Source organism: Panthera uncia (genome assembly GCF_023721935.1).
Source record: "Panthera uncia isolate 11264 chromosome A3 unlocalized genomic scaffold, Puncia_PCG_1.0 HiC_scaffold_12, whole genome shotgun sequence".
Lineage (NCBI taxonomy): Eukaryota > Metazoa > Chordata > Mammalia > Carnivora > Felidae > Panthera > Panthera uncia.
The window spans coordinates 20,372,533-20,393,552 of record NW_026057579.1 but is presented as its reverse complement, the minus strand read 5'-3'; the positions used below and the strand labels follow the sequence as shown (position 1 = coordinate 20,393,552).

At 51.9% G+C, this 21,020-nt stretch overlaps 1 protein-coding gene across 1 annotated transcript in view; it reads left to right on the top strand.

Moving 5' to 3' along the window:
* Positions 1 to 21,020, top strand: part of EFR3B (EFR3 homolog B) — a 47,525-nt gene that overhangs the window by 16,512 nt on the left and 9,993 nt on the right. Inside the window, exons 4-18 of the mRNA XM_049652454.1 lie at positions 6,013 to 6,134; positions 6,947 to 7,096; positions 8,356 to 8,490; positions 8,972 to 9,050; positions 9,774 to 9,909; positions 10,167 to 10,328; positions 11,089 to 11,200; positions 11,592 to 11,643; positions 13,614 to 13,786; positions 13,902 to 13,977; positions 14,578 to 14,739; positions 15,933 to 16,064; positions 18,266 to 18,333; positions 19,085 to 19,212; positions 19,976 to 20,067. Coding sequence (XP_049508411.1) covers positions 6,013 to 6,134; positions 6,947 to 7,096; positions 8,356 to 8,490; positions 8,972 to 9,050; positions 9,774 to 9,909; positions 10,167 to 10,328; positions 11,089 to 11,200; positions 11,592 to 11,643; positions 13,614 to 13,786; positions 13,902 to 13,977; positions 14,578 to 14,739; positions 15,933 to 16,064; positions 18,266 to 18,333; positions 19,085 to 19,212; positions 19,976 to 20,067 — 1,779 coding nt within the window. The remainder of the gene's footprint in view (positions 1 to 6,012; positions 6,135 to 6,946; positions 7,097 to 8,355; positions 8,491 to 8,971; positions 9,051 to 9,773; positions 9,910 to 10,166; positions 10,329 to 11,088; positions 11,201 to 11,591; positions 11,644 to 13,613; positions 13,787 to 13,901; positions 13,978 to 14,577; positions 14,740 to 15,932; positions 16,065 to 18,265; positions 18,334 to 19,084; positions 19,213 to 19,975; positions 20,068 to 21,020) is intronic.

Below are 21,020 nucleotides of genomic sequence, written 5' to 3'. Positions count from 1 at the left end.
TCTTAGCGGGGCGAGAGTCCTGGCACACATGGGAATGGAATGGTTGACAGCCTAAGTCTCAAAGCTGTAGCCCCCAGGCCATTCTGGGCCCCAGAGACGGAGCCAAGGGGAGCCAAGGCTGGGTCACCTATCCAACCCTTGGTTTCAGCCCAACGACTCCAGTTCGAAGGAGATGGTCTTCGAAGGAGACGGCCATCTATCCAGCCTTGCCTGACCTCCATTACCAAGGACATGCTTCTCTACATTTCCCAGCATCCTGCATAAGCGGGCTCCCTCCCAGCCTGACTGGGAACATTTCCAGATCTATGGGTCCAGCTTGCCAGTAAAGGGACAAAGGACACAGGGTTCATAAATCCCCTGCCCCAGAATTTCCAGGGGGAGAAGTCGGCTGAGGGATGGCTTTTCAGAATGCAGATACCCGGGCCCTCCTCCCCAGGTAGTCTTGTTTACCAGGCTTGGGGTGGCTTAGAAGTTTGCATTTTCTACAAGCTCCCCAGGTCATGCCAATGCACATCAAAATTTAAAAACCACAGGTGGGGATGCCTGGGTGGCTCAGTCAGTTGTCTGTCCGACATCGGCTCAGGTCATGATCTCATGGTCCTGAGTTCAAGCCCCACCTTAGGCTCACTGCTGTCAGCACAGAGCCCGCTTCAGATCCTCTGTCCTCCTCTCTCTGGCCCTCCCCCATTTGCACGCTCTCAAAAATAAATAAACATTAAAAAATAAAATAAATAGGGGTGCCTGGGTGGCTCAGTCGGTTGACCGTCTGACTTCGGCTCAGGTCATGATCTCACGGTTTGTGGGTTCGAGCCCCGCATCAGGCTCTGTGCTGACCGCTTGCTCAGAGCCTGGAGCCTGCTTCAGATTCTGTGTCTCCTTCTCTCTCTGCCCCTCCCCCGCTCATGCTTTGTCTCACTCTGTTTCTCAAAAATGAATAAATGTAAAAAAAAATAAAATAAAATAAAATAAAATAAATAAAATAAAAGCCACTGGTAGAGGGTGAAGAACATCAAAGTATCAGAATTCCCAAGTATGGAGCTTGGTGGCCCAGCTCCACCTGTCACAAGCTGGTTGACCTGAAATAATTCCCTTGCTCCCTTAGAGCTTCAGTTTCCTCATCTTCACAATGGGAGCAATATAATCCTGCAAAACTCACTGGTTTGCCAAAAGTTACATTAGATGATGCATGTTTTGATAGACTGAAAAATGCCTACTGAAGGATGTCCACGTGCCCGTCCCTGGGACCTGTGAACATCACAGGTTTATAAGGAAACAGGGTCTCTGCAGATGTGATTAAGCTAAGGATAGTGAAATGGGGAGATTATCCTAGATTAGCCCAATGGGCTCTAAATGCAGGCACGAGGGTCTTGTAAGAGAGAGGCAGAGGGAGATTTGACCCAGAGGAGAAAATAATATGAAGACGAAGGCAGAGATCAGAGTGACGCAGCCCCAGAAAACTAATACGATGCGTAAGTGGCGGGTGCCATGGCAATATTTAATGTGGTTAACTAACTAAAATTGAAATTAAAAAAAGAAAAAGAAAAAAAAAAGATAGAGAATAAACTGAGAGCTGACGGAGGGGGTGGAGTGGGGGGTGTGCTAGATGGGTGATGGGCATTGAGGAGGGCACTTGTGATGAGCCCTGGGGGTTTTATGCAAGTGATTCATCACTGAATTCTACTCTTGAGACCAATATTGCACTGTATCTTAACTAACTAGAATTTAAATACAAGTGTGGGGCGGGGTGGGGGGGGAAGGAAGCATTTAACGTTGTCATGACTTAGATCAGAGGTGTTAGCTGCTTCTTTTGCATACCGTTGCCATCCACACCCCACGGGAAAGATGGCACGCTGGGCCCGGTGTGACCCCACCTGATACGAATGCCTACCTACCAATAGCTTTTACTGGGGCCCGTGCCTTTTGAATATTTGGAGGACCTCCGACAGAACAAGGTATGAGTTAAACCAGAGTTCCTGTTAGGCCAGGCACTCAGGGAGCTTTTCTTAATTATCTCTACTTTATTCACATCCCTAAGAGACGACGTGTGCATTTGCAAGAGAAGAAAAACAACGTTTGGCCAATTTGTTCCTGGTCTTGCAGTGATGGCTGCTGGACGTCCCATGCCAGCCCCACCCTCCTGCCCCTGGGAGCTGTGCTCTGTCCCACCTTATTGCACTAAATGACCTCAGTCCCTGAATGGTGCTTCAGGGGGCCTGGCCTGGGGGTGGCTACGACTAGGTTTCTTCTCTCCACATCCCTAGACATCACATTCGAGGAGTGTTGCCTGCACGGTCCATGCTGTCCATCTGAGCTCCTCCTCTGTGATTACCTGGCTGGGCCTGTGTTGGTGACACGAAAAGGACAAGGGTCACACTGCCTAGTCCTGGGGCTGATGGACCAGACCGTACTCAGCCGCTGTCACCATGGTCACTGCAGCACTGTTTCCCGTGCCAGGCACTGTGCTGGTCACTCGGCATACGTCCCCTCATTTAATCCCGGTGTCCGCCCCGTGACATAGGTCCCAGTGTCTCTACTTTACAGATGAGGAACCCGTGGCTCAGAACTTACACAACTTGTCCACAGTCACACAGATGACAAGAGGCAGAGCAAGGAGATGGCCGTCCAACAGCGGCCCCAGCAGCGTAGGGGGGACCGTTGTCTACTCAAATGGGAGAACTGTTATGTCAAAAGCAAAATTTGAGAAGAAGACTCAAAACTAAGTTTTGGGGAAGAAGAGTGCAGAAGAGTAAACATCCAGGAATGCAGACAGCCCCAGAAGGGAAGAGTGAGGGACGTTAAAAGAAACCATTCAGAAGAAACTGTTAGCCCGGTCTAGAAGGCCACCCATGGTTGTAGAAAAGGAATCTCCATGCGTGTTTTCTATCCTGTGTTGTCTCAGCAGCTATCATGGAATTTTCGATTTTTTTTAAGTTTATTTCTTTATTTTGAGAGAGAGAGAGAGCGTGAGTGTGCGTGGGGAGGTGCAAGGAGAGAGAGAATCCCAAGCAGGCTCCACGCTGCCAACACAGAGCCCGAGGTGGGGCTTGAACCCACGCACCTTAAGATTATGACCTGAGCCGAAATCAAGAATTGAACACTTAACCGACCAAGCCACCCGGGTGCTCCTCAATTTAAACAAATTGATCGCAATCTCAATTCTCACCTTACAGCCAGTGAGTACTAGTCAAAATATTTAGCAGCCTGTACAGGATGGATAACAGCCCGTTCTCAACAGACTCTGGGTGTGAACAAGTGCTCAGGCATTGCCCTTGACCCGCCGGCTGTCAGTCCTGCTCCTGGCTTCATGGCGCTTTGAAGAAGAGGAAGGTCAAAGTTGGAAGTGAAGGGGAACTGGCTGTCACGTCCCACAGAGGTCAGGAACGGCTCCAGAGCAGAGTCAGTGTCAGGAAACGGGGCTGGTGTGCTTAGAAGACACCCAGGTGGTCTGTCAGTGACCCTGCCGTATTTCTCAAATGGGGACTGTCCCGTCAGGTTTCCTGGGTGGGACCCTGCTCAAAGGTAAGCCCCTGGGGCTCCTGCCAGAGTGACTCAGCACGTCTGGAGCTGGTGGCAGAAATCCGTGTGGTTACCGAGCCCTGTGACTCTGTCACACAGGAATCTCTCTAACTTCGAGTCATTCTGAAAAGTGAAAGAGGTGATGTGTGTAAGATGCTTCGGGGGGCACGGACATGCCTGAGCTTCTACACGCTCATCACCACTGGCCCCCAAACTTCCAAACCAGTGGATGTGAAGTCTGGGTATCCATCCTCCTGACATACATTTGAGTCTCCGCAGTCAGTAAATGTCGGAGACAAAATCTTTGACTATTTCTCCCTCTACAGTATGGTCTCTTTTTTTTCAGTTTTGCTTTAATTATTTTAAATGCGTTTGCTCTTGCATACACTCAGGTTATGTTGTTTGCAGCTGCCTCATCATATGTGAAGTAGATACAGTATGCACTGAAAAATAAAGAATCTTAGTGAATGAAGACCGTGGGAAAACCAGAACATGAGGGAAACGAAATGTCCCACTTGAAAGCCACACCGCCAGTGAGAGGTCGATCGGCAGTTAGAACTCCCCATGGTTGCGTGTCCCCTTTGAGTAGATGAACATTTAAGAACTGTCTTGAGAAGTTCACATAGACAGGGGTGCCTTGAGTGGCTCAGTCGGTTGAGCATCCAACTGTGGCTCAGGTCTTGATCTCACAGGTCGTGGGTTCAAGCCCCACGACGGGCTCTGTGCTGACAGCTCAGAGCCTGGAGCCTGGTTCAGATTCTGTGTCTCCCTCTCTCCCTTTCTGCCTCTCCCCTGCTTGTGCTCTCTTTCTCTCTCAAGAATAAGTAAATAAACATTTAAAAGGTGGGGGGCACCTGGGTGGCTCAGTGGGTTGAGCGTCTGACTTCAGCTCAGGTCATGATCTCACAGTTTGTGAGTTCGAGCCCCACATCGGGCTTGCTACTGTCTGTGCAGAGCCCTCTTTGGATCCTCTGTCCCCCTCTCTCTGCCCCTTCCCTGCTCATGCTCTTTCCCAAAAATAAATAAACATTAAAAAAAAAAGTTCATGTAGCCAAAGGCTGACTTGATTGTTGTTTCTAGACTTCCCGAACTCATGTCTAATCGGTGACCACGACACCTCTTGTGCAGAACCACATCGATAATGCAAGCAGTGTCATTTGGATTTATTGCTAATATCAGAATATTCACTTTCAAATAGATGTAAACGTTTTAGATGTTCACTTGGCAAGAAAGATCTCCTTATCTGCCTTGTATGTTGAGATTCTCTCAGTCGGCAGAAAATAAATGCATATTTATTAGTGAAAGAATAACTAATGATTTTATGGAAGTTACTAATTGTCATCCAGGAAAAGGTAACAGATTTTTCGTAGTTAAATAGAGAAATAGACTGGCAATCGATAATGAATATTATGAGCAGACTAACTAGGTAATTTTAGAAATAATAGCATATCCTTTTAGAACCAACAAATGATGGCAAAAATTAAATAACAACACAAGACAGAATAATGGAGAATAGATTTTATTATAAGCGTAACCTTTTGAGTCGTGCGCAGCACTAAATTTATAACATTAAACGAAATAACCTATAAGAATTATACTTAATTTTTAGCAATTTAACTCCACTTAGTCCATGATCCTTGCTTCTCCGTGGGATTCCCTTGAAATTAAGTCCCTATTTAGAATTGGAAATGTGCAGCCCGGGTGACGGCAGGAATCTAGCGGCTGATAACCCTGAGCAAGACTTAACAGAACTGAACGGGCAAATTTTAAAAATGTGCTCAAATTTTAAGCAATAAAACGGAATGACATTTTTAACATTTATTTATTTTTGAGAGACAGAGAGAGACAAAGCATGAGCAGGGGAGGGGCAGAGAGAGAGGGAGACACAGAATCCGAAGCAGGCTCCAGGCTCCGAGGCATCAGCACAGAGCCTGACGCGGGGCTCAAACTCACGAACCGCGAGATCATGACCTGAGCCAAAGTCAGACACTTAACCGACTGAGCCACCCAGGCGCCCCAATGGAATGACATTTTTAAATCACATTTCAGATTTGTTCTTGATTCCCCAGAATTCGCTCTAAAGGGTTGAGGTATGGTTTGACCGTTGGCTTTGGCTGTTTCAGTGACTCGCTAACTGCTTTCCGGCCTCTGTGTGTTTGGTGCAGCTCTGGATGCGGATGGGGGCAGGAGCTTAAGGGAGACGCCTTCACGTCCTCACCTCTTCCATCCTCTGCTCACCTCAGCAGGGAAGGGCCATGAAGGGCCATGGGGTCCAGTCTTATAGCGTAGGCAGGAAGAGCGAGCAGGATTTGGAACCCATAGAGGTGTGCAGGCCGCGTGTGCTCTGGGAAGTGGACCAGAGCCAATTCCTGGAATGCATGTGTCCTTTACTAGGGGCAGGGGGCCAGGGGACAGCAAGTCCCAGAGCCTAGAGCCCGAAGTGCAGAGCGCACTGGGTCACCTCTCACCTGTACTTCTCTCTCTCCTCCCGGATAGTTTGTGAAGTTTGCCAACATCGAGGAGGACACCCCATCCTATCACCGGAGCTATGACTTCTTTGTGTCCCGCTTCAGTGAAATGTGCCACTCCAGCCACGATGACATGGAAATCAAGACTAAGTGAGTAGGGGAAGTGAGGGGACCCCTCAGCTAATGACAAAGGCATCGATGGGTCTTACAGAGTTCCCAGCCCGGAGTGCACGGTCTGATTTCATCAGTATTTACCTCTGCTCTGACGTTTCTGGGGAGGAAGGGAGCACCTGGCAGGGCTTAGTGGGCAAGTGGGCAGAGATGGGCTCCCAAAACAGGGTTTCAAAGGAAAACCTTCTGGGGCACAAAAGAGGAGCAGATGGAAAGTAATGGTCCCGGGAGCCAAATTGGAGAGCCAGCAACAGCACACACATATACACGTGCACATACCTGTGTTCTTTCGTTCAGAAGTACATGCATTTATACACCCAGAAACACACCCACTCACCACTCTCGATCACAGTATATACTCTGTGCCCAGAGTCTGGCAGCTCTGTGCCTCTCCTTCCAAACCCCCTCCTCCCCCGTCAGTTGCTCATATCCCTGCATTCTGCTTCATCAGTTCTTGACATACTTTGAGCCTTTATATCCCGGGCTCAAGCTGGAACAAACCCAGAGGGTGCTAACGAGGAGGAGATGAAGCCCAAGTGGTACTGGGCAAGGGCAGTCTGGCAATCTCCAGGATAGGCCAGGGGTCGTGGCTTCCTGGGCTCGTGCCCACCAGCACAGGAAGCCAGCCAGCCAGGGGCTGGGTCACATGAAGGGTAGAAGGTGAGCTCTGTCCTGCCTTTGGGTGGACGAATGCATCCCACCCCCCCATGCCTTCTCCTCTCCTTACCGCAGACACTGGGGTTCTCGGGGCCCAGGAACTACCTGGATGCATTTTGCCCCTTTCCTTACAGAATCAGAATGTCAGGCATCAAAGGTCTGCAAGGGGTGGTGAGGAAGACGGTGAACGATGAATTGCAGGCCAATATCTGGGACCCGCAGCACATGGACAAAATTGTCCCATCACTGCTTTTCAATCTGCAGCACGTAGAGGAGGCAGAGAGGTAAGCAGGGGAGGCTGGAGCTTGGGCAGTGACACACGCAGCCCTCCCAGGCTGCCTTTCCCATCTGCTTGGGAACCACACGGCTCGGGCTGGTCGTTAAAAGCCTAGCTAAAAGGCCAGTGATCTTGGCTTCCGTGGCTTGTTCTGCAGTGAGTCCAAGGCTGGCTCCCTAGGAGTCTTGGGTCTGGCCTTCTGCCAGCTTGCTGCACCCCCTAAAATCTGCATTCATGAAGGAAGGCTAGTACCTGTGCTGGGCTCTCTGGGGGTAAGTGTTTCCTGGTAGGAACACAAAGGACCAAGAGTCGGGTTACCTCTGTGTCTCTGAAAGCAGCAGGCCAAGGAGGTTTTTAAATGCTTTTCATGGCTCTAATTACTGAGGACTTTCCCTTCCTGACCTTCCTTCCTCCCTCACTTCCTAATGCTATTTCGGGCCCTTAAAACATGCTTCACCAGCCAGCAGCCACTGGACACAAGTGGCAGATACTGGGTTTTAATCTGGGAGCCCTCAGACATGGGGTTCATTCTGTCCCCGCCCCTCGCTCTTCCCATCTGTAAAACGGGATGCAGGGAAAGACTCCTGTTGCTGTGCATCCGGGCGGTGCATGAGGCTGTTTGAGGGCCTCTGTCTTTTGAGCCTGTGGCAGGAGACAGAGGGGAGGGAAATAGCGTGCCCCCTGGTGGCTGTTCCTGGAATCGCACCTCACCGACAAGCTCCCTCTGTGGTCTCTGGTGGTCTCAGGGCCCAGAGGCCTGGGGCTCCTTCTTCTGTCCAGATCTGGGCCCAGCCCCTGTGACTTCGGTACCACTGAGTCACATCTGAGGTAACCACCATGCCTCTCTTTTTCCTCCCTCCTCTCGCCCACTTTCTTTTGCTTTCTCTTACTCTGTGTGCCTCATCTTTTTCCTTCCCAAGCTTGGGGGCACGGAGAGACACTCGTGGTCTGTGCCTCACCAGGCCCATGGTGCGCAGGGTATCTGTCCTTCCCACAGGGGCACATCAAGCCTGTCCTCATGGATTTCCAGAAAGAGAATCTGACCCCTTCTCTCATGATCTTCCTCCACCCTGGGCTTCTTTACCCTATTTAATCTCCGACAGCCATGAAGTCTCCCTCATGGAGCTACCTCATGTAGCCCACGTCAAATCCCTGCCTGTCCTCCTGCCACCGCTTGCCAGGATGCAGTGCAGATACTCAGGCTGCGCCAAACCCGACTCCGGCTTTGCCTTCTGTCCCTTACCCACACACCGCGTGTTTCCGCAGCCGCTCCCCCTCGCCCCTCCAAGCGCCAGAGAAGGAGAAGGAGAACCCGGCAGAGCTGGCCGAGAGGTGCCTTCGGGAACTGCTGGGCCGGGCCGCCTTTGGCAACATCAAAAATGCCATCAAGCCTGTCCTCATGTGAGTGACCCCTGCCCCCAGCCCCAGCCCTCAGAGAACCGGTCGGGGTCCTGGCATCTTGCTGACTTGGAGACAGGGGAAAGAGGTGTTACGGTTGTGGTGCCGTGGCTAAGTCGGTCCCTTGTCTGTGCCTGCGTTCCCTGCGCCGTGACAGCAGAAGCCACCACACGGTGGCCGTGTGCAGTGTTGGGGACAAGAGTTGGTAGGAGGCCCCCAAAACTGAAGCTGGGTGCCTGGCTTCATTCCTGAGTCCACAGCGGTGGAACTCTGTTCCTCGGCTTGCCTCCAGCTCTTGCTGTGGGACTGCCCGGGTGTCCCTCATTCCTTCCGCTCACTGCCACCTACAAGCCCTTCCTCACTTACCGGGGAGCCCTGCGAGGGGCTGGGTCTCTCGGGAGGCCGCTCTGCCGGCAAGTTTGTCTGTCCTCCCCAACATTGCTTTGCATTTCATAGTCGTCCCCCCATGTTTTCTCCTGCACAGCCATCTGGACAACCATTCTCTTTGGGAACCCAAGGTGTTCGCCATCCGTTGCTTTAAAATCATCATGTACTCGATTCAGGTACGGTGGCTCCCTGTCCAGCCTGTCCTCCTGGCCGAGGGCGCCTCTGGGAGCAGGACAGTGCACCAAAGGAGAAAGCCAGCTGTCCTCTGTGACTTCTCCTGAGCCCCTAGGTGTCTACACGTGCTGCTCGATCTAGCTGAGAGGAAGGGCAGTTTTCGTTTTCTTTCTGATACAGCACAGATCAATACTGTCTAAAATACAATTAGTGAGAATTCTTAGAAAAAGTAAATGAAAAACTCATGCAAAATACAAGCCCACAGACCACACTTGGCTGCCATGCATGGCCTTGTCACATTGCTTACTAAACACTTACTCTCAATTTCTGTACTATCCCCCTGTAATTGGGCTACGCTTCGTGCAGCACCGGACTAAATAAACCCTGTGGTCTACGGTGGCCCTTATCAATATAACCTGGGACCCGGGAACGAGGAAAAGGAAGACAATATTTTAAAACTGACTTTTGACCCACTTGAGGCGGAAGGGCCCAGGACAACCGTGGAAATCCAGGTGGCCACCGGGACTGGGCTCTGCTCCTGTTGGACCAAGGGAGAGGGACTGAGGAGAAGGAACCAGGGTATCTGGGCACCACCTCCAGTGCCCGCCCGCCTCAGGACCTCACTTCTGTCCACCCCGGCCTTTGGGTCCCAGTCGAGGGCTGCCCTGGCGCAGAGGCCGCGTGGGGGGTTGCTGTTTGGGGCCAGCACGTCTTCCTCCCCCCAGCCGCAGCACTCCCACCTGGTTATCCAGCAGCTCCTGAGCCACCTGGATGCCAACAGCCGCAGCGCGGCCACGGTGCGGGCGGGCATCGTGGAGGTCCTGTCGGAAGCTGCCGTCATCGCCGCCACCGGCTCTGTCGGTAAGGGGGCCCTGGGTGACAGCGTGTGGGGGCCGGGAAGCCTCCAAGGACAAAGAGCCGCCCTTGGCAGGAGGCTGCCTCCCCTTCCAGAACAGGGCAAGGGAGCGCAGGGAGGCGTCAGAGCTGGTTTTCTTAGAAAGCAGTCAGCCGGGGCGGGGTGCAGAGGAAGAGGAAGCCCCTGGCTGGAAAGCAGGGCAGGGGAGAACGGGCCGAGGGTTCCAGCCCTGGATCTCGGGTCTCCCACCCACTGTGCTCAGGGCCCACGGTGCTGGAGATGTTCAACACTCTACTGAGGCAGCTGCGGCTCAGCATCGACTACGCTCTGACCGGGAGCTACGACGGGGCCATCAGCCTGGGCACCAAGATCATCAAGGAGCACGAAGAGCGCATGTTCCAGGAGGCTGTCATCAAGACCATAGGTGGGCCCCGGGACGGGGCCTGAGTGGGCGGGGCCCGGAGAGGGGCGGGGCCTGGTGGGCGGGACCGGGCGCCGCTGCGGGGTCCGACCCGAGTTGGGTGGGGCGGGCGGCGGCCTCCACCAGCCGCGCGCTGGGGCGCTGGGAAGAGGGTCACCCGCTCCTCCGGCCAAATCGCGTTATTCGCGGACGTTGGAGAAAATGGAGTCGGTCAGCGGCGCGCACGGCTCACGGCCTGGCCCGGTTCTGGCCTGAGGGAGAGCACAGAGCGATGTCCGTGGTTTGCTGGGCTGGGCTTCAGATCAGAGGCTGAGAGCGGGGAACTCCTCTGCACCCCTGTCCCCGGCCGGCCTCTCTGATGCTTCCCGGTTGGAGCGATGGGAGGGGAGGCGAGAAGGAAGAGAAAAGGCAGGAAGGAGGAAAGGGGAAAGGCCAAGGATGTGCACGTGGTTGCCAAGGGGAGAACCGTAGAGTCACTCCTCCGGCTCGTAGGGCCCATCACTTCAGAGCCTTGCTGGCTTAGCACCGTTGGCTCCCCTCTCCTTCCCAGGGACGCTAGCCAACCGCAGCCTGGGCGACAACAAGTGAAGGAGCTGGAGTTAGGAAGAGCCCCCTGGAGTCACTACGTTTCTCCCTCTGCTTGTCTTACTTCTCTTCCTTAGACACACAGCCGCTGCACTCCCGGCGGTAGTTTCCTCATCTAAGACCCTGGCAGCTGTGGGCCTCACCTGGGCCAACCCCCTCCACCATCTCTTTCCTGCAGGCTCCTTTGCCAGCACGTTGCCCACTTATCAGCGCTCCGAGGTGATACTCTTCATCATGAGCAAGGTCCCACTGCCTTCCCTGCATCATCCCATGGAGACGGGGAAGACCGGGTAAGCCTACCAGCCGTCCTCCCCTTTTCCTCTCTTGCCCATTCCACCCCAGCTGCCCTTCCAGTGTTTTCTGGCTGACCCCTTTCTCCACTTTGACTTTCCTGGTTATGCCCTCACTTCTCTCCTTCTACTCTCAAATCCCTCAGTAGCCCTTAGTGGGATCCTTGGACCCCACAACAGTTCCTCAGGCTGCCCCACCACTAACCGCCTCCCACCTTTGGGGCAAGCCATTAATTCTCTGGTCTGCTTCCTGGCTCTGCAAGTCAACTGTCCTGAGTAACTCAACAAGATAAGCCTCATGGAGAATCTAATCACAAGGGGAACTGGGCAGGCAAGTGTGGGGTCTCTGCCCACATCACCATCCTGGTGAGTATTTGTGTCTGGTCTACAGAGAGAACAGGAACCGGCTGACCCAGATTATGCTGCTGAAATCCCTCCTTCAGGTGAGCCTCTCCCGTCCCCGTTCCTACTCAGCCTCTACAGGAGGCAGCTCCTTCCCAAGGGACCAAGAGAAGGCTACCACATACAGCTGTGCAGGTTGCACACTGCACAAATGTGTCCAATCAAAAGGGTGAATAGGGGGCTGAAATTCAGCCTGTGTTAAACTCACTAGCAGTCTGGGCATCCACAGACCTGGGTCATCCAAGGCAGGCAGGGCATGTGTTCCAAATTTTCACAAAGGTTCCTTATCAGCTACGGATCTCCTTGTCACTCAAACATTGTCTCTGTACTGGGTTAGAATCTATTGGTTCCTGCCTTTTTTTTCCCTTCCAAATATCTGCCTAGGTCCCTTCCACCTATTTCCCCCTCAGCACTTGTGCCCATTCCAGTCTCCCAGCCACTATCTTTCCTTTCATCAGTGTTTTACATTCCTCTTCTCTACATCCTTGCAGCCATCACTGGAGTCCAGATTCATTGTTCTCAAATGCCATCTCCGTGACCAACTTGTTAAAATATATAGAGCATCCCTAGAAACTTTGAGCCCTCAGTCTGAGTGGGGTCCTGGAATCTGTATTTATAACAGGCCCCCCAGGTGTTCTCATGCACAGTCCTGCCTAAGCTCTGGACATCTCACAACTAGATTATTCTCATCATTGCCCTTATCTCCATCTGTCCTCACCAATCATAAATACACAACCACAACAAGAATTTTCTAGAAATACTGTTCCCCTTTTCGAATAGTAGGTCTCGGCTTACAGCTGATGTGCCTCTAGGTTTCAAACTCCTCAGACTAAAGGTAGAAAATCCCCAGTCACCGGGGTGCCTGGGTGGCTCAGTCGGTTAAGCATCTGACCTCTGCCCAGGTCATGATCTCACAGCTCGTGAATTCAAGCCATGCGTCAGGCTCTGTGCTGAGCCTGCTTTGGATTCTGTGTCTTCCTCTCTCTCTGCCCCTGTCCTGCTCCTGCTCTGTCTCTCTGTCTCTCAAAAATAGATAAACACTAAAAAAAAAAAAAAATTAAAAAAAAAAAATCCCCAGTCACCTTTCCCTCCCTTGACTCGTCATCTCATCCCTAGCCCCAGTTTCTGTTCCAGCCACGCCAATCTGCACAGCCCAATTACTCTCATTCATGCCTTGCCTTCCCTCTCCCTAGCCCATGCTGTTCATTTCACTAGGTTTTTATAAAGGCTTTTCATGCCGACACCGCCCACATCTGGTTACCTCCTCGGTCTGTGTGCTCCTGCCATTCCTGCTGACTTTACTCTCATTATCCTCATTGTACCCAGCACCTTATCAAGGTGACGATTTGCACTCACACACACCCCGCTTCAGTGGATGTTTACTGTGGATGCCACCAGGCTCTGCTAAATCCTCAAGGGCCTGCTGAGTCATCAAAAGCATCATTTTCCAATATAGACTTAACAGTAAATATGTTTTGCGGCTTTTGAATGCTTTGACAACATCATGTGTGGTGTGTCTACTGATGCCCCCTGGCTTTCATCAGAAGACCCCCAGTATGGCCACATAGAAAAGATGGAATGGAATGGTTGTTGCCCTTGTGTGGGTTCTGGTTCCTCAGCCCAGCTGTGAGTTCTTCCACTGTCTCGCCATGTCTCTGCAACAGTCCTTGCTCTTAATGCAACGCTGTGTTCCTGGCGGGTGTTCATCAGCTGAGCCCTGACAGCTGGAACATTAGGTTCTGAGGCTCCCTGTTCCCCGCGCCCCCCCCCCCAAGTGCTTAGCCCTTGCTTGCTTTTAACAACTTAAAACTTGTCTAGGTGGTTGTTGGCATGTCCAGAAAAGTTGCCACAGGCATTCAGGGCCTAGGGTGGAGGCCAAGGGGAGCTGGGCTGCGTGATGGCTAGAGAGGTTGGGTGCTTTAAACCCCACTTCTGCTGGCTGCTCCCCATCTCCTCACAGCATGGAAAGGGCCAGCGTTCCTTAGCGCAGCCGTGCTGGGCTCCCTTGCAGGTGTCCACAGGTTTCCAGTGCAACAACATGATGTCAGCCTTGCCCAGCAACTTCCTCGACCGCCTTCTGTCCACCGCCCTCATGGAGGACGCGGAGATCCGTCTCTTCGTTCTGGAGATTCTCATCAGTTTCATTGATCGTCATGGCAACCGCCACAAGTTCTCTACCATCAGGTGAACTTGGGGGTCTCCCCTCCAGTTGGTGTGTGATGGGGCAGAAGGCTCCTGATAGGTGTCACACCCAGGTGAGAGGACAATTCCCATAGTAGCCGCTTGTGTCCCCTCCCAGTACCCTTAGCGACATCTCTGTCCTGAAGCTGAAAGTGGACAAGTGCTCCCGACAGGACACCGTCTTCATGAAGAAGGTTAGCAAGTGTGACCGTAAGGCCCGAGGAACCCCAGGTGGGCCAGGCTCTGTGGACTCCCACCTCCCAAACCCCAAGTCAGTGCTGACCCCTGTCCCAGGCCGGCTCTCTCCCTCTTTGAGTTTGCTTAGTGGGGATGACCAGTTGACCTCTCGGGGGGTCAAGCCCCCAGGGTCATGCTCAACACTGAGGCCGGAGTGAGGAGCACTGCTGGTGAGCCAGTCCCGGGCTGGGCTGTGGACCTCTGCACACAGCTGGATTTGGGCAGCAGCTTCTGTTGCTGGTTTCACTGCACTCACCCTTCCTTAGACGTGTCCTCCTGCACAGTGGCTTCTACTGGGGTCTGCTCTAAAGCCGTGCTCTCCCTGGGGTGCCTGGCTGGCTCAGTTGGAAGAATGACTCTTGATCTTGGGGTCATGAGTTCGAGCTCCACGTTGGGTGTAAAGATTACTTAGATAAATAAAACTTAAAAGAGGGAGAGAGAGAGAGAGAAAGCATCCTTTCCCGGAGGGTGGAGGTGGGAGGGGCACCCAGCTGTGGCACCGCCTGCAGAATTGTCCTCCTCCCCGATCTCCTTGCCCCACCCTTCCCCCCACCCAGCACTCCCAGCAGCTCTACAGACACATCTACCTGAGCTGTAAGGAGGAGACGAACATACAGAAGCACTACGAGGCGCTCTACGGCTTGCTGGCCCTCATCAGCATTGAGCTGGCCAATGAGGAGGTGGTGGTGGACCTCATCCGCCTGGTGCTGGCTGTTCAGGTGGGACCTGGTGTGGGCGGCACATAGGGGTTGGGATCAGGGCAGGGGACCGGTTTGGGCCAAGCACTCATGAGAGCACCAAGTAGAAGTGGCTCAACAGCGATCCCCGAGCCCGGGAATACGGCACCCTTGGTTGGCCCTTCCTCCAGAGACCACAAGCCGTGGTTCTGTTCGGGAAACCACCAAACAGTGCTTCAGTCATGGCTCAGGCTAAAGGAGACCCAGGGAACGGGGTCTTTCAAAAACACCCTTTAGCCCCTAGTGTTTCGAGTCTCACAAGGTCTGAATGAGACCCCAAGGACTATCAAGAGGGCGCTCATATAAGCTCCGCGTGATCCCAAAACAAACTTTGTCTAAAGATCGTCTGATCCCCAAGCCTGGCTGTGCCTCAGAATTACCATAGCGTTTATTAAAAATACATGTTCCTAGTTCTACCCCCAAGCCCTGGGACCTGGAGACTCAACAAGCCTCCGTCACGACTCTTAAGAGAGCCATGCTTCACCACAGAGGGCTCCAGACTTGCAGAGTCTTTCTGGGTGGATGTATACTGTCAACGATGCTGGGATCTGGGGTGGGTCCCAGACCTCAAAAGACCAGGGTCTCCGAGGTCCTGCAGCTAGGTGGGCATCGTATCCCACCCTAGGAGCACGAATTATGGCAAATCTGGGAGTTGAGTGGTGGCCACCAGTGCTGCCTTGAATCCTGCAAGGCCAACCCAGCTGCTATGATGGTGTTCAGCCTAGAATTTGAGATTCCTTTGTGTCCCAATCCCTAGTAACTGTTGCTTCTTTTTCAACTTAACATATGGACCCAGTTTTAGCAATCCAGTCCGGTCCCCCAAGAATCATTCAAGGTCTATATTGAAGGACACAGCATCCTAGAGGTAGGATTAATGATGAAGGTTTGGACCGTCAAGGTCACCAAAGCTGGAACTGCAAAGTGGAGAGTGAAGTCAATACCCCTCTACTCAAGTACTTATGAGCCTCCAGCTCATGGATCGTTCTAGGGATGATTCACTTCAGCTGTAATGAGGATGACTTCTGTCTCCCAGCAAGTTATGGGGCAAATGCTGGAAAAGGCTTAGTCTAGAGAAATGGGCCATCTCTAAAGAAGGTTGGGGGAGGTTGGGGGAAGGGGGGCACCGGTATAATTTGTCAGTTAAGAAACTCCAGGGCCCCTCTGTGTTGCCACAGGATGTGGCCCAGGTCAATGAAGAGAACCTGCCTGTATACAACCGCTGTGCCCTCTACGCGCTGGGTGCAGCCTACCTGAACCTCATCAGCCAGCTCACAACAGTACCTGCCTTCTGCCAGCACATCCATGAGGTTGGTGTCCTTGTGACCCTGACAGCTCAGGAGCCCCTCAACCCTGGGTTTCCCCAGAATAACTTTTCCTTAATTGTATAAGCCCTGTGCTCAGTCCAGGCCTTGAGGAAGGGTTGACGGAAGAACTAGGGACAGTGAGGAGTTACTAGAAGTAGCATTTCCTCCTGGGTAACATGACATAGCATGGTGGGGTTGGCCACAGGCAAGAACCTATACCCCTTCCTCACCTGCTGCTACCTGCCCGCCTTGACTTCCTGTCCCTCTGTGCTGCCCTCACTCCCAGAGACATAGGTACACATGCCTCTCATGTGATTTGGGACTAAAACTACTTAAAAAAAATTTTTTTTAACATTTCTTTATTTTTGAGAGATGGAGAGAGACAAGGCATGAGCGGGGAAGGGCAGAGAGCCAGGAAGACACAAAATCTGAAGCAGGGTCCAGGCTCTGAGCTGTCAGCACAGAGCCCGACATGGGGCTCGAACTCAAAGACTGTGAGATCACGACCTGAACTGAAGTTGGTCACTTAACCGACTGAGCTACCCAGGTGCCCCTGAAACTACTTTTTAGAAAAGTTTTATTCTGAAAGTTTTCAAATATCCCAAAAGCAGTGTGAGTAGAACCATGCAGATTAAAGAGTTATGAAGGTTTTCCCATGTTTGCTTCATCTATCTTGTTTTCTTTTTCTTATTTTAAAGCAAATCTCAGCTATCATGTCCTTTCACCCCTACATATATCAGCATTGTGCCTCAAGAAAATATGGACACCTTCCAACATCATTGCCATGCTATTAACATACGTGATTAAGTTATCGGAAATGCCTTGGTGCTATCTAATACCCAATCTATAATCACATGTCCTCATTTGTCCCCAAAAGACATTTTAAAACACACTGAAGTGTTGGGGCACCTGGGTGGCTCAGTCAGTTGAGCATCCGACTCTTGATCACAGCCCAGGTCTTGATCTCAGGATCGTGAGTTTAAACCCTGCATTGGAGCCTACTTAACAACAACAACAACAACAACAACAACAACAACAAGAGGTGCCTGTGTGGCTCAGTTCAGCGCCCGACTTGATTTCAGCTAAGGTCATGATCCCAGGGTTGTGAGTTTGAGCCCCACATCAGACTCCACACTGAGTGTGGCACCTGCTTGGGATTTTCTCCCCCCCCCACCCCTTTCTCTCCCTCCCCTACTCATGGGCTCTCTCTCTAAAAAAATAAAATAAAATAAAAATTTAAAAACAAACCAACAGGGATGCCTGGGTGGCTCAGCTGTTTAAGCGTTGAACTCTTGATTTCAGCTCAGGTCATGATCTCACAGTTTGTGAGATCGAGCCCCACATCGGGCTCTGTGCTGACGGTGTGGAGCCTGCTTGGGATTCTCTCTCTCCCCTCTCTCTCTGCCCCTACCTTGCTTTCTCTCTCAAAATAAACTTAAAAAAAAAAAAACCAATTAAGGAAAACAAACCACAATAATAAAAACCACTGTAGTATTTACAGGTGGAATGGGATAGTGTCTACGATTAACTTTAAAATACACTAGCAAAATGAAAGAAAATGGGAAACCTCCAGTCTCAGCTGGCTTGGGGGTGCTGGGGGGATGGGGGAGGGTGCTATGTCACTGTGCCCCCCCAGCATGGACCAGTGAAGGGGTGCAGGAAAAGCAATGCCCTGACATCCTCTTTATTAAAATAGCAGCATCGTGGCTTCCTCACCTCCTGCACAGACTTGTGCCCCTGCTATCCTCCCCTGCTTGCGTCTTGGTAACTTCCACCTTTCCCGTCAAAAATTTGCAGAGGGTACTGAGGGAAACTCCTTCTGTGACTGTCCCTCAGGATGTTTTTGCAGTGCACCTGGGTTGGGGGGGAAGGTATGACTTATCCTCCCTTTTCCTGTTCACATAGAAAACGGAAGTAGGGCCCAGGAGCCAGAAACCGCAGTCCCTTGGGGGGCTAAGCACCTGCATTTGCAAGACACTTAATGCATATATGTCATGTGTCACTGGGGATAGCCTGAGCAGTCTGCCTGCCCTGAGGACCCCTGTGGATCTGAGTTTATCCCTCAGGAGCCTATCGGTAAAGGGCTCCGCCAGGGAGTTTGCTGGAGGAAGCAACTGCTTGGAGGGAGAGCGCTGTCATTCGCCTATGCAGAGCTCCCCCTCCCTGGCAAACCCAGCTCTCATGTGATTTCCTCCCAACTCCAGGTGATAGAGACCAGGAAGAAAGAGGCTCCGTACATGCTCCCTGAGGACGTGTTTGTGGAGAGGCCTAGGTGAGGAGCATACTTGGGACATGATCAAGGACACCCAAGGTAGCTGAGTAGAGGGTAAGGGGTCTGAAGCCAGGAGCTGAGGCCTCTATGGGCTCAAGGGCTGAAAGTGGACCCTGCCTGTGGCCCAGAAGTCCTGGGTCAAGTGTGGCCTTCCTCACATGGCTGTAATCCACGCCTCGAGCCATGTCGGTGCGTTGTGCTATAGAGTATGTGACATGCCCTCTGGGAGCCTCGCCCAAGCCCATGGGACGTGCATCTTGGAGGAGCCGTTCCTACAAGACACTGGATTGGTCCAGGTGGCATTCTGGGACTGAAGTCTGTGGGCCAGTGTCACTTGAGCCTCAGAGGAACTCAAGGAAAATACTGGGAAAAAACAAAATGTCCAACAATAGGGGTTTATGATATTATTAATATAGCTTTATGGACCGTGGCCTTTCCACCGCAATGTTTTGGAAGAAAAGTTAATGGGAAACAGGTGCTGTGTAATCGGTGGATAAAATCGATCACAGAACAGGAACTTAGGGGGTGGGGTGGTGTCTGTGTGTGTGTGTGTGTGTGTGTGTGTGCATACAAGTATGTGGCTGAGGGATTCTGCACAACATGTAATGATGTTGTCTCTGAAGGGTGGGACTATGGGTGGTTTTCTTTTCCTTCTGCTTCCCTGTCATTTTGTATGATGGATGTTCCTTGTGTAACAAGGAGAGTCATTAGGAAATCACTCTGGTTGCCTCTTTCCTTCTTTGGCTCCCAGGTTGTCTCAAAATCTTGATGGAGTAGTGATTGAGCTCCTCTTCCGCCAGAGCAAGATCAGTGAAGTCCTGGGGGGCAGCGGCTACAATTCAGACAGGCTTTGCCTGCCCTACATCCCTCAGCTGACAGGTAGGAGCCCCGTGCGAGGACTTCCAAGCCTGCGTCTGCCTCTTCCCCACCAGGAAGGGTCCTGAGAGTGAGGGACTTGTGTGTCTGTAGGTCGCCTCCCCGGCACCTTGCGTGTCACCCAAGAGCTGAAAGACACAGTGAGATGCTCTTGATTCCCCAGCCTCTTCTCCTCAGGGCAGGATCCCTGGGGAACGTGGCCCACGAGATAGGCTGGCCTGTGACTGGGAGAAGCCCCATTGAGCCAGAAAGTACCCACATGGGCTGTGGTGTAGAATCAGAGACCCAGTTCTCCGCAGCTCACTTCCTGAAAAATCTTAGACAAGTCTCCTGGCATCTCTGGGTTTCGGGTTCCTTGACTATAAAATTGGGATTAACCACACCTGCCTTAGAGGGTTGGTGTGAGACGTGCATGAAACAATAAAGGCAAATGCACTTTAGCAAGTGCTTCACCAGTGACAGCTAGCTACTTGCGCTGTGAGTGGATGACACTTACTCCAGGTGACATGTGCTCTCTGGTCATGAGCAGCTTCTTTGTGCTCATTGATGATTTCAAAATCTTAGCCACGAAGAACTAAACCCACCACCCTAAGATGAGCAGAGGAGGCCGGCAGCCTTCGATAAACCAGCTGTCGCCTTGGTGTATACTGAGCCCTCAGAGGACTGTGGGCCAGGCAAAGGTGGGGCGGGAGAGATGGTGCTAGAGGTGTGATCCTGGCTCACTCTGAGCCCTGGGAACTCTAGCATCTGGGCTTCCCTTTCCCAGATGAGGATCGCTTATCCAAGAGGAAGAGCATTGGAGAAACCATTTCCCTGCAGGTGGAGGTGGAATCTAGGAACAGCCCAGAGAAGGAGGAGGTGAGTGTCCTTAATATATTGTCCTGCATCCCAAGGGGAGGGGACCTGCTCTTGCTTCCTATGCAATCAGATGCTCCATATTCCAGGCTTCCTTAACTGCATAACCCATTTAAAGTCGCAGGGAAAGCAAATTTCTCAAATATCCCATTTTCTTACTGACTCATCATATATGTCATAGACCTTTCCATCTGGAAAAATTACATGTGCGCCCCCCTCCCCCCTAAGCCCCCACCCCCCCCGCCGCACACTCCCATGACAATGTCACACAAATCACTCTTGAAAGGCTTGCTGGTAGTTATTCCCCATTTCCAATGGAGGCAGACATCCACCATGTTGGATATTGGAAGGCCTAATAGGAGAGATGGGGGTGAGAATAGTTTTCATGGTGTTTCTTCCAGATCGATCAATAGAGGTGCTTTTTTAAAGACCAAGTTGCAGCTTCAAGATGTCATTGTCACTCCACCATCTCTTGGGGGCTGTGAATATCTAACTTCTGTTCGAAATAACTTGTGGCATCTCCCCTGCCCTTACTTCCTATACCTGAGAAAATAAAGCAGATGTGCCCATGAGTCAGCGAGAGGAAGGAATCACAATGAAAATAACCAACTTCTGCAGAAGAGACGAAAATAGGAGAGGGGCAGAGGGGGAGAGAAAGGGGTCATGAGGGAGGTGAAGCTGTAAGACAAAATACACTTGTGTTTAATGGTGTCTCCTGCCATTAAGGGAATTGACGGAGACATGGGGAAGCTTCAGTGAGAAGTGAGGAGGATTTTCATTGGAGGTGGGGTAGGCCAGGACAGTTTGGGTTGGGGGAGTGGTATGCCTTCTGCCCCTTGGGGCTGGTGTAGCCATGGAGGACAATGTCAACCCTGAGCCTTTCCTCAGATGCACTGGAGCAAGGAGAAGTCACTGGGGCCCGGACCGAGCCTCTCTCTATGCCCTCAGCTGCTTTC